Here is a 12875-nt window from a genome sequence, read left to right on the forward strand (position 1 = left end):
AGTGCCTGGTGCTCACCGAGATACACCTTTGAAACTTGGGGACACATCTCACTGGGGCTGCAACATGCCTTGGACACCTTCTCCAGGGGGGAAGAGCAGGAACCTCTGGTATGGACATCCAGGGCTTTTGGCCATCTGGGTCCTGTGTCAGCTCCAGGGCTGAGTGGCTGCCACAAAAGTGCATCAATTCCCTTCTCCCCCCGGGAAAGCATGAGATGGGAGGAGGATTTAAATTAAGCCAGGGATTATATTAATACTGGCCTCAGTGATCTGTCAGAAGAGATGGGGAACAAGGAAAGCCTAGCGGGGTGAGGAGGGGGAGGGCAGCACAAGGGCCCAAGGTCGAGGCTGTTGGCAGTAGGGGACCAGGGCAGCCTGGGGAAAATGTGGGAGCTCCAGGGGTGTGCATTTGGGGCACATCCCTGTACACAGCAGCACCAGAAGTGCAGGATGCTGCTGGTACCAGTGACAGACACAGCCTGCACCAGCCACTGGGAGATCCCTCCAAACCAGTCCAGATCCCCATGCCAGCTCTGTCAGGACCATGCATTGCTGGAGTGAGCCTCTGAGCATGCCCCTGCCAAGTTCCCTTTGCCTGGCAGCCATTCAATCTTGTTATTTGCCAGTATTTATTGATTAGGAATCTGATTTAACATGTAAGGGGTGAGCCCTGATTATGAACACGAAAGAGCCTCTACGGCAGATCCTGCCAAGGCAGCGGAGGCATGATGCTCTGCTGCAGCACTGTGCCATGCTCTGCCTTCCTGCACCGCCCCTGTCAGGCCTGGCAGACACCTAATCCTCAGGGGAGGGTTTAGGGAGGGCAGCACATCCCGGCAGCTCAGCCAAAGATGCCACATGGCCAGTGACCCCAGCTGACCATGCTTGAGCTCAGGGTACCCTGTGTACCTCCAGGGTAATCTGTGGGTGCTGGCAGCTGGTGGAGTCTCTTGGCTACCTGAGCAGGGATGTGCCTGGTCTGATTTGGCTCCCAGTGGCTGTGCAGTCTGGTTGTCTTGCTGAGCTGGATAACAACCTGTTTGGCACCTGTGGTGGACACCAGTTACCCACCAAGGTGCTCTAGCGCTCTCTTCCTCAGCAAATAGGGCAGGGAGAAAGTAAGATGGAAAAGAACTTGTGGCTCAAGGTAAAGGCAGATTAATAAAGCAAAAGCTGCATGCAGAAGCTAAGGAAAGCTCTACTTCCCATCAGCAGGTGATGTCCAGTGGCTTTTGGGGAAGTAGGGCTTAAGCACCCTACTGTGCTGAGCGCTGTGCTGAGCTCATACTCTGCACCATAGTAGTTGCCTTCTTGTGTCTCTACAGCAATCATGTTGGCATATATATTCTTCTTTTTGGAATTTCCTCCTATTAATAGCTCTCTTCCCTCTCATGTCTCACACATGGGCTTTCTGCTTAAAGCTGGGTTCACCATCCCACTGCTTGTTTTCGTCCCCTGTTCAGGCAAGAAGAAACAGAGTACAGCACATGCATCTAGAGCTCACTGTCCCTCTGAGCAGGGCAGGAGGGGACTGACTTCTTGGGGTGTCCCTCACAGCCAAGGCACTGGCTTATAGGCATGAGGAGGGACAGATATTTCATCAAAGTTCTGGAGCCAAGAAGGTGTTTTCTTCAAAGCTGTTTTCATATCTGGGTGATAACATTGCTGCCAAGCTGCCAGAATGACACTGGGGCACACTGAATCATCTTCCTCCACACAACTTCTGTGCACTGCACACCCTCTGCATCTCTGGAGACATCATCATTGTCTAGGTCACTAGGTCACAATGACCTCCAGCATTATTTAATTCTCTCAGGTGCTGCATGCCTTCACCTGTGCTGGTCCGCTTTCCTGAGCAGTTCACAAGGTCTTTCCTGGATGGATATCTTGCCCTCACACTTGAGAGGAACTACCTGCAGAGACTGTAAATTGCTGCCACAAAGCCCCAGTTGTTAATTAGTAGTTTTAAACAGCCCGTGTAAGGGTGAGCAGGGACCTCTTGAGCCTGCACAATAAAGCCACCCACATCAGTCCTGGGTAAGGAGAGGGAGATGTATTCCCTGATCCTCTCCACAAGGCAGCTCCCCCAGCAGAGCAAGGCCATCAGTGCCAGGGCAAAGCACAGAGCCCTGGTTTGTACTAACACGTTCCCAAAGCCCAGCAAAGCAAAGAGATAAGAAATGCAGCCAACAAACTCTGTGACCCAACAGGAGCTGCCTGCTTAGTAACTACTATGGCTAAAGCACACTTAGCACAAGTTAAGGAATGGGCTTATCTGGGCATGACCTTGTGCTGCTGAGAGCAGCACTGCCCTGGCCCCATGGCCAGGAGGGGACCTCGCCTGTGGGTCCTGGGCACCAGGGGGATTTGTCTGGAGATGGGGATGCGTCCCAGGAGCCATGTGCTGGGCAAGCAGTACCAGGGGCTTTCACTGGGGCAGGGACTCTGCAGGGTGCAGGGCTCCTTCAGCATGAGAGGTTTTACTCCCCTGGCTCAGCTGCATCCCTGCCCAGAGAGGCTGCAGCAATTGTATGGCTGCCTTGGCTCTCACTGCCAGCTCTGGGAGTTAGAGCAAACAACAGGAAACTGGTGCCAAGGTGAGGAGCCCTGATCCAGCTTCGACCCCCTGCCAGCCTGTGGTCACACAATGCTGCTAGCTCATGCCTCGATTAATTCATCACACGTCCCGTGCTGCAGCTGGGGCTTGGGCCTCTGCTTTTGTTCCAGCCCCGGTGCACGGCTCTGCAGCTGCTTCTCCAAGACGTGTACCCAGCAGCAGCTCCAGCCTGTGGCATCTGCTCTGGAACAATTTCCAGCACAGGAACCTCCTGAGCAGTCTTGCCACCCCTAGCTTTAGCCACCTCATTTGCCCTGAGCCTACAGCTCTGAGCAAGTTGTTAGGTACATCATCCATTTATCTCCCCAGGAAGGAGCTCCATAGGTGGAGCAAAGCTGGGGAAGACCCCGTGATTCATCCCCTGTACCCCACACAGCTCAACCTGCCCTAAAAAAAGTGACCTATCTTGTTTTTGTGAGCTGGTCTGAGGCAGCAGGGAGGGGGACATGCCTGGGCTGCAGAGCTGCCTCAGCAGACACAACACTGCAGGCAGGGGCTTGTCCCAGCTTCAGTGCAGCCGCAGGCCTGGCAGTGGCTCAGCCACGCACCACTGCCCTCACCTCCCCGCCCAGCCCCTGCTCTTCCCAAGAACCCTTGGCTGGTTTTTAGGGACGTGTTAGATGACAAGGTGGCAGAGGGAGGCAGCACCAGACATAGTTCTGCCCTGATGTAGGTGCACAGACAGGATGGGCCTTTGGCAAACAGCACAAGGCATCTGTTGCAACACGCATATCTACTGCCCATGGCTCCGGAGCTGGTTCCTGGAAAACCACAGAGGAGTCTGCCAGGCTGGGCAGGGGGGAGTTCAGCCTGTGCTGCCACGGACTCTGCTCTGGGACCCACAGGAAAGGCACACAGCAGCAGGGGCAGAGGAGGGGGACAGGGAGCACATGGTATCCCGGCTGTCACTTGGCAAGGAAAGTGCATGGACAGAGGGAAGGAGAGAAGCTGCTCCTGCTGCGGCTCTGGAGGTGCCTCTGTCCTGCCTGAAGGTGATTCTGGGGGGAGTGCAAATGATCACATTCCCAAGCTGACCCTCAGTTTGCACCCTGCACCCCACCCACTGTGCTGAGCTCGTACCCTGCACCATGCTGTGCCCAGCCAGGCCCCAGGTTCCCCGTGGGCAGCAGGAGATTCCCATACAGGCTCATCCAGGCAGGTTTGGGGCTGTGATGCCGCAGGAGGCATGTGGGGGCACACAGGCTTGGGGATAGCAGCGTCCCAGCAGAGGACACTGATCTCTGCCCTGGCCAGAGTGAGGTACATTTCCTTACCCACCCCTCACATCATAAAGGTGTACGAGCGGTCTCAGGCACTGCTGGCAAACTCCTGCCAGCTGTGCCATGACTTGGGCATTGGGTGCATCCCTGCTGCCATCACTGCCATGGGTTTGAGCCCCCACCTTCTTTCCCCCTCCACTTCCTGGGATGTCATACCCCAGCTGTTGCCCGTGGAGAGGAATAAATCATGGAGAGGGGCCTATGCATTTGGAACAGGGGAACAAAATGGCTTTTCATGCCATAATCCTTTGTAATAAAACACCAGAGGCAGGAAAGATGCTAAACAATGTCTCCTGTGTGAGCCAGCTGCTTCCTAAAATAAAGCGCTCCTCTGCCCCGTCAGCTGGCCCGGCTCGGGCGCAAGTGCGGGCGCTGCCGCGGACACCGAGCCGCGCTCCGCCGGAGCGCATGGTGCCGCAGCCCCGGCACGGCCCCTCGGGCCCGCGGGAATCTGCAGAATGCAGCCGGGGGGCCACAAGGCAGCACTGCCTGTCAGGAGCGGCTGGCAGCCCCCGAAGGGCTCGAATCCCCGGCGCCAGCCCGGCCGCTCCCAGCCGCGCCTCGGGCCGCCGCAGCCCCGGCAGATGCGGGCAGCGCCAATGCGGGAGCGGCAGGGGCGCTCCGAGCCTGACTGCCCGGCTTTGCCTAGAGCCGGGTCCTGAGCAGGAAGCTCTGCGTGCTCCCGGTTCATCACTACTCATGCTGAGCCCTCCTTGGCAGGGGATGAGTAAGCTCCTGCTGGTAAACCTGACCTCCAGGGTATTATTTCAAGAGCAGCAATAACTTTTGCACTGCTGGGAAGGTGTTGGGTTGTGCTGAGTGTGTGCAGCCCACAGGCCAGTTTCCCAGCACAGGTGTCCAAAGGTTTCTGGTTCGCTGTGTGGGTGCCTTTGTGGGTGCAAAGGGACAGTGGCTTTCCCTCCTCATGGCCATGGGAGTTCTTCAGCACAGTGCTCCTCCCCACCACAGGATGGGGACAGCTTGTCTGTCCATCCTTCCCAGGTCCCCAGGTGGCCCCATCACACACAGCTCTCACACACCATGGTAGCCTACCATCAACTCCTTTGCCAAAGGACTGTGGTCACTAGCCCACACACCACTTTCATTTCCCCACTATTGCTCCTTCTCTTCTGCCTTCCTCTTTTACAGCCACGTGCTTTCCTCTTTAACTATCCCCATGTACAGATCCTCCCCAAGCAGTCCCAGCAGAGGTTTCCCCTGGCAGCTCATGCTTGCTGCCCCTTGTTCCCCTCTCAACCTCAGCCACTATGGGGTGGTTTGAGCTCTGTGCTTGGCAATGTGTCTGTGCAGGCAGCAGAGACATGGCAGGAAAAGGCCAACCCAAGTGACACAGAGGTGGTGACATGTTTTCCCCAGGGATGCAGGGAACAGGGAGGTGGGGGTGGGCAGGATCCACCATTGGGGAGCTGCAGCATTCACCTGTCTGTACAGCCTGGCTTCACCTCACCCTGTTTGCTCTGGTGCCAAACACATACCTTAAAGGAGGTTTGCTTGGACTATCCACAGTTCAGGTTGAGGTTGGCAATCTCCTGCCATCCAGGAGCTGCCTTAGGCCTTGATCACTGATCTTGGCTCTCACCACTTTCTGCTGCAGTTCTGGGAGCTGCCAGATGGCGAGTGACAAATGGAAAACCCTGGAGTGCAAAAGGCTCCCTTGCCCTGGGTGAGTTGTGCTACAAACCAGTGTGGTGCTGCGGGACATCAGGAAGGTGCCACAGGCTGGCAGGGAGCCATGGGGCACAGGGGAGCCCAGCACAGGGCAATGCACAGGCTGGCTCAGGCACCCCAGAGATGGGGTTGTGATCCTCCACAGGTGTGTGTTGGGCTAAATCCTCTCCTGAGTCAGAGAGGATGGAGCAGTGGCAGGGACAGACACCCATCGCAGCCACAAGCCCTGATCTGAACTCACCTCATGCTGCTGGTCACCAGGTATTTGCCCAAATTCCTCCTGATGGTGACTCAGCCTCTTCCTCCCTCCTCTGCAGTGAGGCCACAGCTCACCATCTCATTGAGCATGGGAGGAAACCTCCCCAAAGCAGCAGGATGGGCCCTGGATGGGAGAGGCATGGATTACATTCTCCTGGCATTGCCAAGGGGGGCTGACATGAGGGATTCACCTGGTGCCCAGCAAGGGAAGAGTCACAGAGCCCTGCCAGGAAGGCCCAGCTCCTGGAATGTCACCCACCCTCTGTGCGTGGGTGCCTGCTGGGGCACCTCATGCTGCTCAAGCCACCACATTTCTAGGGGACATCAGTCTGGCAGGTGTCCTGGCCTCCCGCAGCACTGGCAGCTGTGGGCCCGTGTGTGCCAGGGTGAAAAGGTGAAGGTCTGGGATAGGGAAGGAAAGTGCTGATGGAAAAGGCTCTTCTGTAATGGTTCTCCCCTTACTGGCTCATGCTCTGCTGGCAACAGGGACATTTTGGACACCGGTTAGCAAAACAGGTAACTCTTTACCCTCAGTCTTGAGGACAGGGCATTTAGGCAATGTGTTCTGGTACTTCCTGTGCACCATTCTGGCAGGGATGTGGTTGGGGAAAGTGCCTGGACTGCCCTCACTTTAGGTGAACACAGGACACTGGCCATAAAACACACAGAGATGTGTTTGCTGGGGTGCTGCTCCCAGCTCCAGCTGATGGCCCTGGGTCCAGGCTGGGACTACCAGCCCCTGGGGTGACTCCCTTGGGGCACAGACCTGGCTGTGCCAGCACTTAACCCCATGTCTAAATCTGTATTGCTACATGCTGGGCTTGGCTGCAGTGAAAGAGCAGCCCAAACCCAGACGCATCAACAACTCTATGGCTCCCCAGGATGCATGGGGGTGCCATGGCCGCTTCCACAGGCTCAGGGTCAGTGCTGGAGCTCTGCCAGCTTCTGGCACCAGCCACCCTGCCACGTGGAGCAACCCACAGCCCTGGCCCCGGCTGGCAAACCAGCTGGCTCTGTAGGACTGGGGTGCCCAGAGCCCCGGGCAGGCTCTGCTGCCTGTGTGCACAGCACAGGGCGAGGGGGAAGTTATTGTTATTTGTGCCAGGGAGGGGACACTCCTGCTGTGGCCTTGCAGACGTCCATGTGACTCAGGGAGAGATAAGTACCCTGGTGCTTTTCCATGCCCGCAGAGGGGCCCGTTGCAGCATGTCCTAGGGAGAGGCACTGGGGTGGTGCCAGCAGCCAAGGTGCTCTGGGCAGCCACTGGGACCTCCCTACCCCAAAAGTGGAACCGAGGAGGGGAGATCAGCCCTGCCACTTTGTGTTTCTGTCCCAAAAGCTTCTCTTGGTTCAACTCAGCCTCTGGCTCTCAGGGATGGGAAAAGGTTCAGGCTGGCTTTACCTGCCTGCCTCTGCTCCATGAGAAAAACCACCCCTGAGCAGGGACACATTGTCACCCTGACAAACCACCCTGAGTGCTGGCACTGGGAAAAGATTCCCATGTCCAGAATAGGGTTCTGTCCTGGGGACGTCAGGGTGCTGAAGGGGCACAGCCATCCTTCCCAGTGCTCAGCCCAACAGAGCAGCAGCTCCAGCTGCGCCTCTGCATTGCTCCCCACCCCATGGAAAACCCCACACTGCCCTGACAGTGCACAAGCACCAAACTCTTACCTGCAGCTCTTTCAGTTCTGCTTTTTAAGGGGTGGCGGCAGTGGCAACCACACAGGCAGTGTTATTTGCAGTCCTTGGCAGGGAGTGTGGGTGGAGGCACCAGGCTGATAGATAGGCACCATGTCCAGACAGGCACAACAGCCCCGTGTTTGTCCCCAGCTGACCAGGCTCCTCAGGAACACTGACCAAAACTGTCAGCTGGCAAGTTTTGGCTAGTCTGCCTCTACCTCCTGTATAAGTGGGCTGGTGTGTTCAGTGACCCTGCGGGCCAGGTGGAGGTGAGGAAGTCCTGGCAGTAGCCAGGAAGCCTCAGCATAAACCTGGGGGCACTGTCAGAGCTCACACACACTGTGCTGGCAGCCAACTGCAGGACCCAGGGATCCCCACCCCTGCAAGGCAGGGCTGGGATCAGCCCAGAGGGTACCCAAGGGATTTACTGCATTCAAACCCATCCTTACAGGGCTGAAAACCACCTTCAGTCAAGGGCAGGGGTGGAGGTTGGCTCAAGGGGAACAGAAAGGCAGTGCCATGCAGTGATGGGAGAGCTGTGCTCCAGGAACTGGGTGGGCAGAGCTGGCCTGGCCACACCAGCACACCCAGGCCAGCATCTCCAGCCATGCTGGCAAGGCACCAGCCCAGCCCCACAAGGTTTGAGGCAGGGGACACCAAGTTTTCCAAGGCAGAAGGCTCAGCCCTCACATGGGCAGCAAGACCCCCTGCTTTCAGATGCACCAAGAAAGCACAGTGGTGGTGGAGCACGTGGTTCATGCCAGCAATGCTCCCAGCTCCCCCAGGAACCGAGCCCCAAACACCAAGCTGGATTCACCCTGCAGGGAACCATCCCACATCACCCTCTGAGCAACACTGAACCACCAGCACTGCTGCAGCACCAGGCACACCTCCCCACCCTCCAAGGGCAAGCCAAGCTACAGCCAGAACCTTTGTCAAGGAAGAAGCCACGAGCCGTAGGTAGATCATTACAATTTTTTATTTTATAATAAACTTCTCATTTTTCCCCAAGGAAGACAAAAAACTGTGAGTGAGGCTACAGAACACTGTCAGTGAAGAATATGCAAGACAGACCCAGGCTGGAGGTGAGGCCAGAAAGGTTCCCCACTCGCCCAGGCAGAAGGGGCCCATGCCCAGAAGCCTCCACAGCCCTTGCTCATCTCCCCACTGCATCAGAGCAAGATCAGTGCTGTCACAGGAGGCAGCTAAAGCAGCAGAGATGGCATCAGGTCAGGCTATGGATGGACTGAGAGGACCATGCTTTGTCCCCCCACCTGCCAAAGCTGCCAGTAGAGTGGGACAGTGTGTTAGGTGATACAGCTGTTTTCTATACATGTACATGATGTAAATTTAAAAAAACCCACATGATTCATTTCAAAGCAAAATAATTGAGTAGTCGCTCTTCCTGCCAGGCAATCTCTCTCTAGGAAGACTTCACACATTCCTTCTCCTGCTCAATAGCTGCAAGAGAATAGAGGCCCATTAGTCCCTAGTGCCTTTTTTTTTGTGGAAGCACGAACTGGAGAAGGTTTCAGAGGATTCACTCAGGCCCTGATGTCCAGTTTTGTGCTTTGATTCCAGATGGGGTGGTTTAACAGTCAGGTTAGAAGACGACATGCCACACGTGTGCACGGCAGCAAGTCGGGCACCTGTCTGCGTCTGTCCGCAGGAAAGTGATGCCCTGAGGGATCAGTTTGGCACGACAGCCCTGTCCGAGTGCCCGTGCCCGCTGCCCCGGGCTGCACACACCTGTGCCCGTGGCTGTCCCGGGCCAGAGCCCCGCCGCCCCAAAGCGCCCCTGTGCCCGGCGGTGAGCCCGGCCCGCGGGCACTGCCCGTGCCTCCCTCCCGCCCCGCCAGCCCCGGCCCCGCACTCACTCTCCTTGGAGGGCAGCGTGTTCTTCTCCTCCGTGTTGGTTTTCTTCAGCTTCTTCTTGTCGAATTTCTCCACCTCCGACAGGTCTGGTTTGTCGCACATTTTGCCTGCGAGACCCCCGCCGCAGTCAGCCGAGGATGGGGACGGGAAGACAAAGGCGGCCGCGGCCCCCCCCGGCCCCCGCCGCGGACAATAGCGCAGGGCGGGGCGCGCCGCCGCCCCGGGCACCGCGCCGCTCGCCGGGCCCGGGCAGCCGAGCGGGGCGGCTCCCGGTGCCCGCACACGCCGGGGAGCCCTCCCCGCAGCAGGCGGCCACGGCCCCCGGGACCCGCCGCGCCCGCAGCCCCCGCCCCGCGGCACCTCGGCGAGTCCCTGCTCGCAGCGGCGCTGCGCGGGGCCCCCCTCCGCGGCCCAGCCCGTACCTGCGGCGCTGTGGGGCGCGGTGCGCGGTGGCTGCGATGTGCGGTCGGTGCCGGTGCCGATCCGATCCCTGCGCGGCCAGGTGAGTCTGGAGCGCGCGCCGCGCGGGGCGGAGCCTTTTATACCCCGGCCGCCGCCCAGCCCGCGCGCCCATTGGCTGCCCGCCCGCAAGCGCGTGGCCCGCCAGGGGGCGCGAGCGAGACCGAGCGTGAGGGGCTGAGGGACAGCGAGGGAGGGAGACACCGAGCGAGGGGCACCGGGGACACGGCCCTCACAGCCCTCACGGACAGGCGTCACGCAGCCCCTCGCCCGCGCGGACACAGCTCCTGCTGCCCCCACGAACGGGCATGGCTCCCGCACGCACGCGGGTGCCAGGTGTGAGGGGCAGCAGGCCGGTCCCTTTGTGACCAGACGGCTCCAAAGCCACTGTCCCAGCCCCAACCCCGCCCCAAGAAGCAGGTGCCCCACAGCAAGGGAGGCAGCTGTGGCCCATGTGTGTGTGCAGGGATGCTCCCTGAACAAAGCAAGGGTTGGGCTAAAGCCAGCACCCTGTTGTCACGCCTGTGAGAGCTGCCTGACCACTGCCCTGCTCATGTCTACGCTGCCTCTGGCCACAGCACTTCCTGGGCAGGTCTGGTCACTAAAGCAGCAGCCTGGGTGGACAAGAAGCTGACCATTCTCACAGGCTCTTGTTTGGCGGCAGCAAGCCTGGGGAGCAGCCCAAACCGTGCAGATGGGCTGGTGTGCAAGTGGGAGAAAGACTTTTGGTGGAAAAAGCCAAGGGGCAGTGCAGGCAGCCTATCTGATCCCAGCAGGAAGGACAGTGGCAGTCTGGGGGGCACTTGCATGCTGGCCACCAGGATAGAGAGGGACAGAGGGCCAGGAGGGTCCTGTAGGTGCTGAAGGGAATGAGGGGATGGGGAGGAGGCAAAAGAAAAAGTATCCTGACTGCAGATGAGGCTTGCAAAACCCTTCTGCAGAGATCTTGGCACCATGGTGAACAGGAACCTGTTACACAGCACCAAGAGGTAGCAGCTGTGCTGCAGCAGCTCTCACCTCCTCCTGGCCTGCCAACCTCTGGGTTTTGCTCAGGGCTTATTGGAGATTTTGCAGAGAAAATCCCCAGCAATCCGGAGGGAACACTTGCTTTGTGTTCTTTAGCGAGACGACTGCCGTCTTGGCAGGAGGGACCGGTGCTATCCAGCGACAGCAGGTCACGGCCGGAGGTGGCCCTTTGCCGCAAACCCTGGGGCACCTTCTCACTCCTGCCAGAACACGGGCTCTGAATTCAAGAAACGCCAAGAGTTGGCAAGCGCTGAAAAGGCAAAGGCCAAGATCTAAGGCCAGGTTGCTCCTCCAAGAGGAGTCTGGATGAGAAGCAGCCTCCCGTTGCTGTGTCTGGGGGAGGGAGGGAGAGGCTGCAGGCACAGCTCCGGGCCAGGCTGCTCCCAGAGCAGCTCAGATTTGATGGTGCAGCCCCAGGCAGGGCTGCCTTCATGAGCATCCTTCAAACCCACCCTGCAGAGCCCGCACCACACAGCCCAGCCCCAGTGAGAAAAGGCTCATCTTTCCTACACAGCCAGCGAGAACCAACACATCCATTCAGTTTCAAAATGAATGCAGGAAATCCTTTTTGCCTTCATGCAAATAGTCAGACAAACGTTTTACCATGTGTTTACTCTCTGGCTGTGCTCACCTTCCCCTCAGCTTCCCCCTTTGCTTGCCTGTTCTCCACATGCTTCTCCTTTGTGGATGCTGCAGTCTGACGTAGCTTTTGTCCCTGGCAGGCAGCGAGTGCAAAAGAACCTGATCCCCACCCTGCCTGTGCACAGCCAGCACCAGCTGCACCCAAAAACCTGCTCACCATCCCTCAGCAGACCAGCTGTACCCGGCAGCAAGGCACAGCCCCTGGGCAGTGTGCTGCACCTCCTGATGCTGCAGCACTTTGGAAGCCCCGGGTCTTTGTCTGGGCACAAAGCCACCACGGTGGCCACGCAGGCAGGGGAAGGGGAGCTCCCCCTTCCTCAAGCCACACAGGCACCACCAGACTCGTACAAACCACGGTCAGAGCAGCTTTCAAGCCAACCCTGTGCACTGCCAGCAGGGGAGAGGTGGGGCTGCTGCTGGGGAGCTGCTAAAACCCATCTTGCACAAAGAACAAGAAAGGAGCTTATATCCCAGCAAGAGCTTTTCCCCGACAAATTAGCAAAGCCTCCTGCAACTGCAAAACCAGCTTCTTTCTTACGTCTTTCGGCATTTCTGCTTTCAATAATTTATAACAAAAGAAATGAGACATCAACAGATAGGGAGAAAGCAAAAACAGCCCTGACCTGAAATAGCACAGACTGCCTGCCAGCCATTTTAGATGGGTTTTAAATCTCGCACAGAACAAGACTGCCAGGGCTGATAGAGCCTCCCAATAGCCATTTCCAGGAATGCCTTATTCTCCTCTACAGGAAGGAGGCAGGAAGTTTTCTCGGATCAGAGGTTTTTCTCAGCCTCCTGACCCATCTGCCTGCAGGGCACCACCGTGACAGCTGCCAGCCTGAGCCACTCCACAGGGTGACAGCACCTTCTCCCATTTTCACCCAGCCTCCTGCCACAGCCCTTCACATCCATCAGGGCAGGAGCACATGCTGGGGAAGGCAGCAGCACACTGGGGCTGCTGTGTCTTACAGGAGGGCTCATTGCTCCTGTGGATGTTGATGCAATTCACAAAAGGGCTTGCTAACACCTTTTTCCCCCTGCCCAACAGCAGCAAGACAAGGTGCTGCTTTAAATCACAGAAACACCGACTCCAGGAGACCTCCTTACATCAGTAAGGCAAGAGGGAGGTGCCAGCAAATGATTTTGAGGTGTGTCTCATTGTGCTTTTAACAGTGGACACATCCTGCTACCTGCAAGGCACACCTGGCAAGCCCAGCTCCCCCCCCACCCGTGCATTCATTTCAGGTACCCAGGCAGGTGGGTGAGGCAGAGACAGGACTAGTGATGGATGTGTTCCTTGTTCTGCTGAATTAACAGCAGGCAGCAGACAGGCATGAGAGGCTACCAGC

General features: G+C 57.9%; 1 protein-coding gene across 1 annotated transcript; it reads right to left on the reverse strand.

Annotated features, from left to right (window-relative positions):
- Positions 1–8485: 8485 nt before the first annotated feature.
- Positions 8486–9978, reverse strand: LOC135304563 (thymosin beta-15A homolog). The gene is made up of 3 exons (XM_064427108.1): positions 9822–9978; positions 9402–9506; positions 8486–8985 (listed from the first exon to the last, which is right to left on the reverse strand). The coding sequence occupies exons 2-3, from the start codon at positions 9499–9501 to the stop codon at positions 8948–8950; spliced, it is 138 nt and encodes a 45-aa protein (XP_064283178.1). The 5' UTR covers positions 9502–9506; positions 9822–9978; the 3' UTR covers positions 8486–8947.
- Positions 9979–12875: the final 2897 nt, after the last annotated feature.

Source organism: Passer domesticus, chromosome 7 (assembly GCF_036417665.1).
Source record: "Passer domesticus isolate bPasDom1 chromosome 7, bPasDom1.hap1, whole genome shotgun sequence".
NCBI lineage: Eukaryota > Metazoa > Chordata > Aves > Passeriformes > Passeridae > Passer > Passer domesticus.

Coding starts and splice junctions, on each gene's coding strand:
- LOC135304563 (XM_064427108.1), bottom strand. CDS start 9,501: ATGTGCGACAAACCAGACCTGTCGGAGGTGGAGAAATTCGACAAGAAG. Junction 8,986..9,401: donor CACGCTGCCCTCCAAGGAGA/GTGAGTGCGGGG, acceptor ATTCTCTTGCAG/CTATTGAGCAGGAGAAGGAA.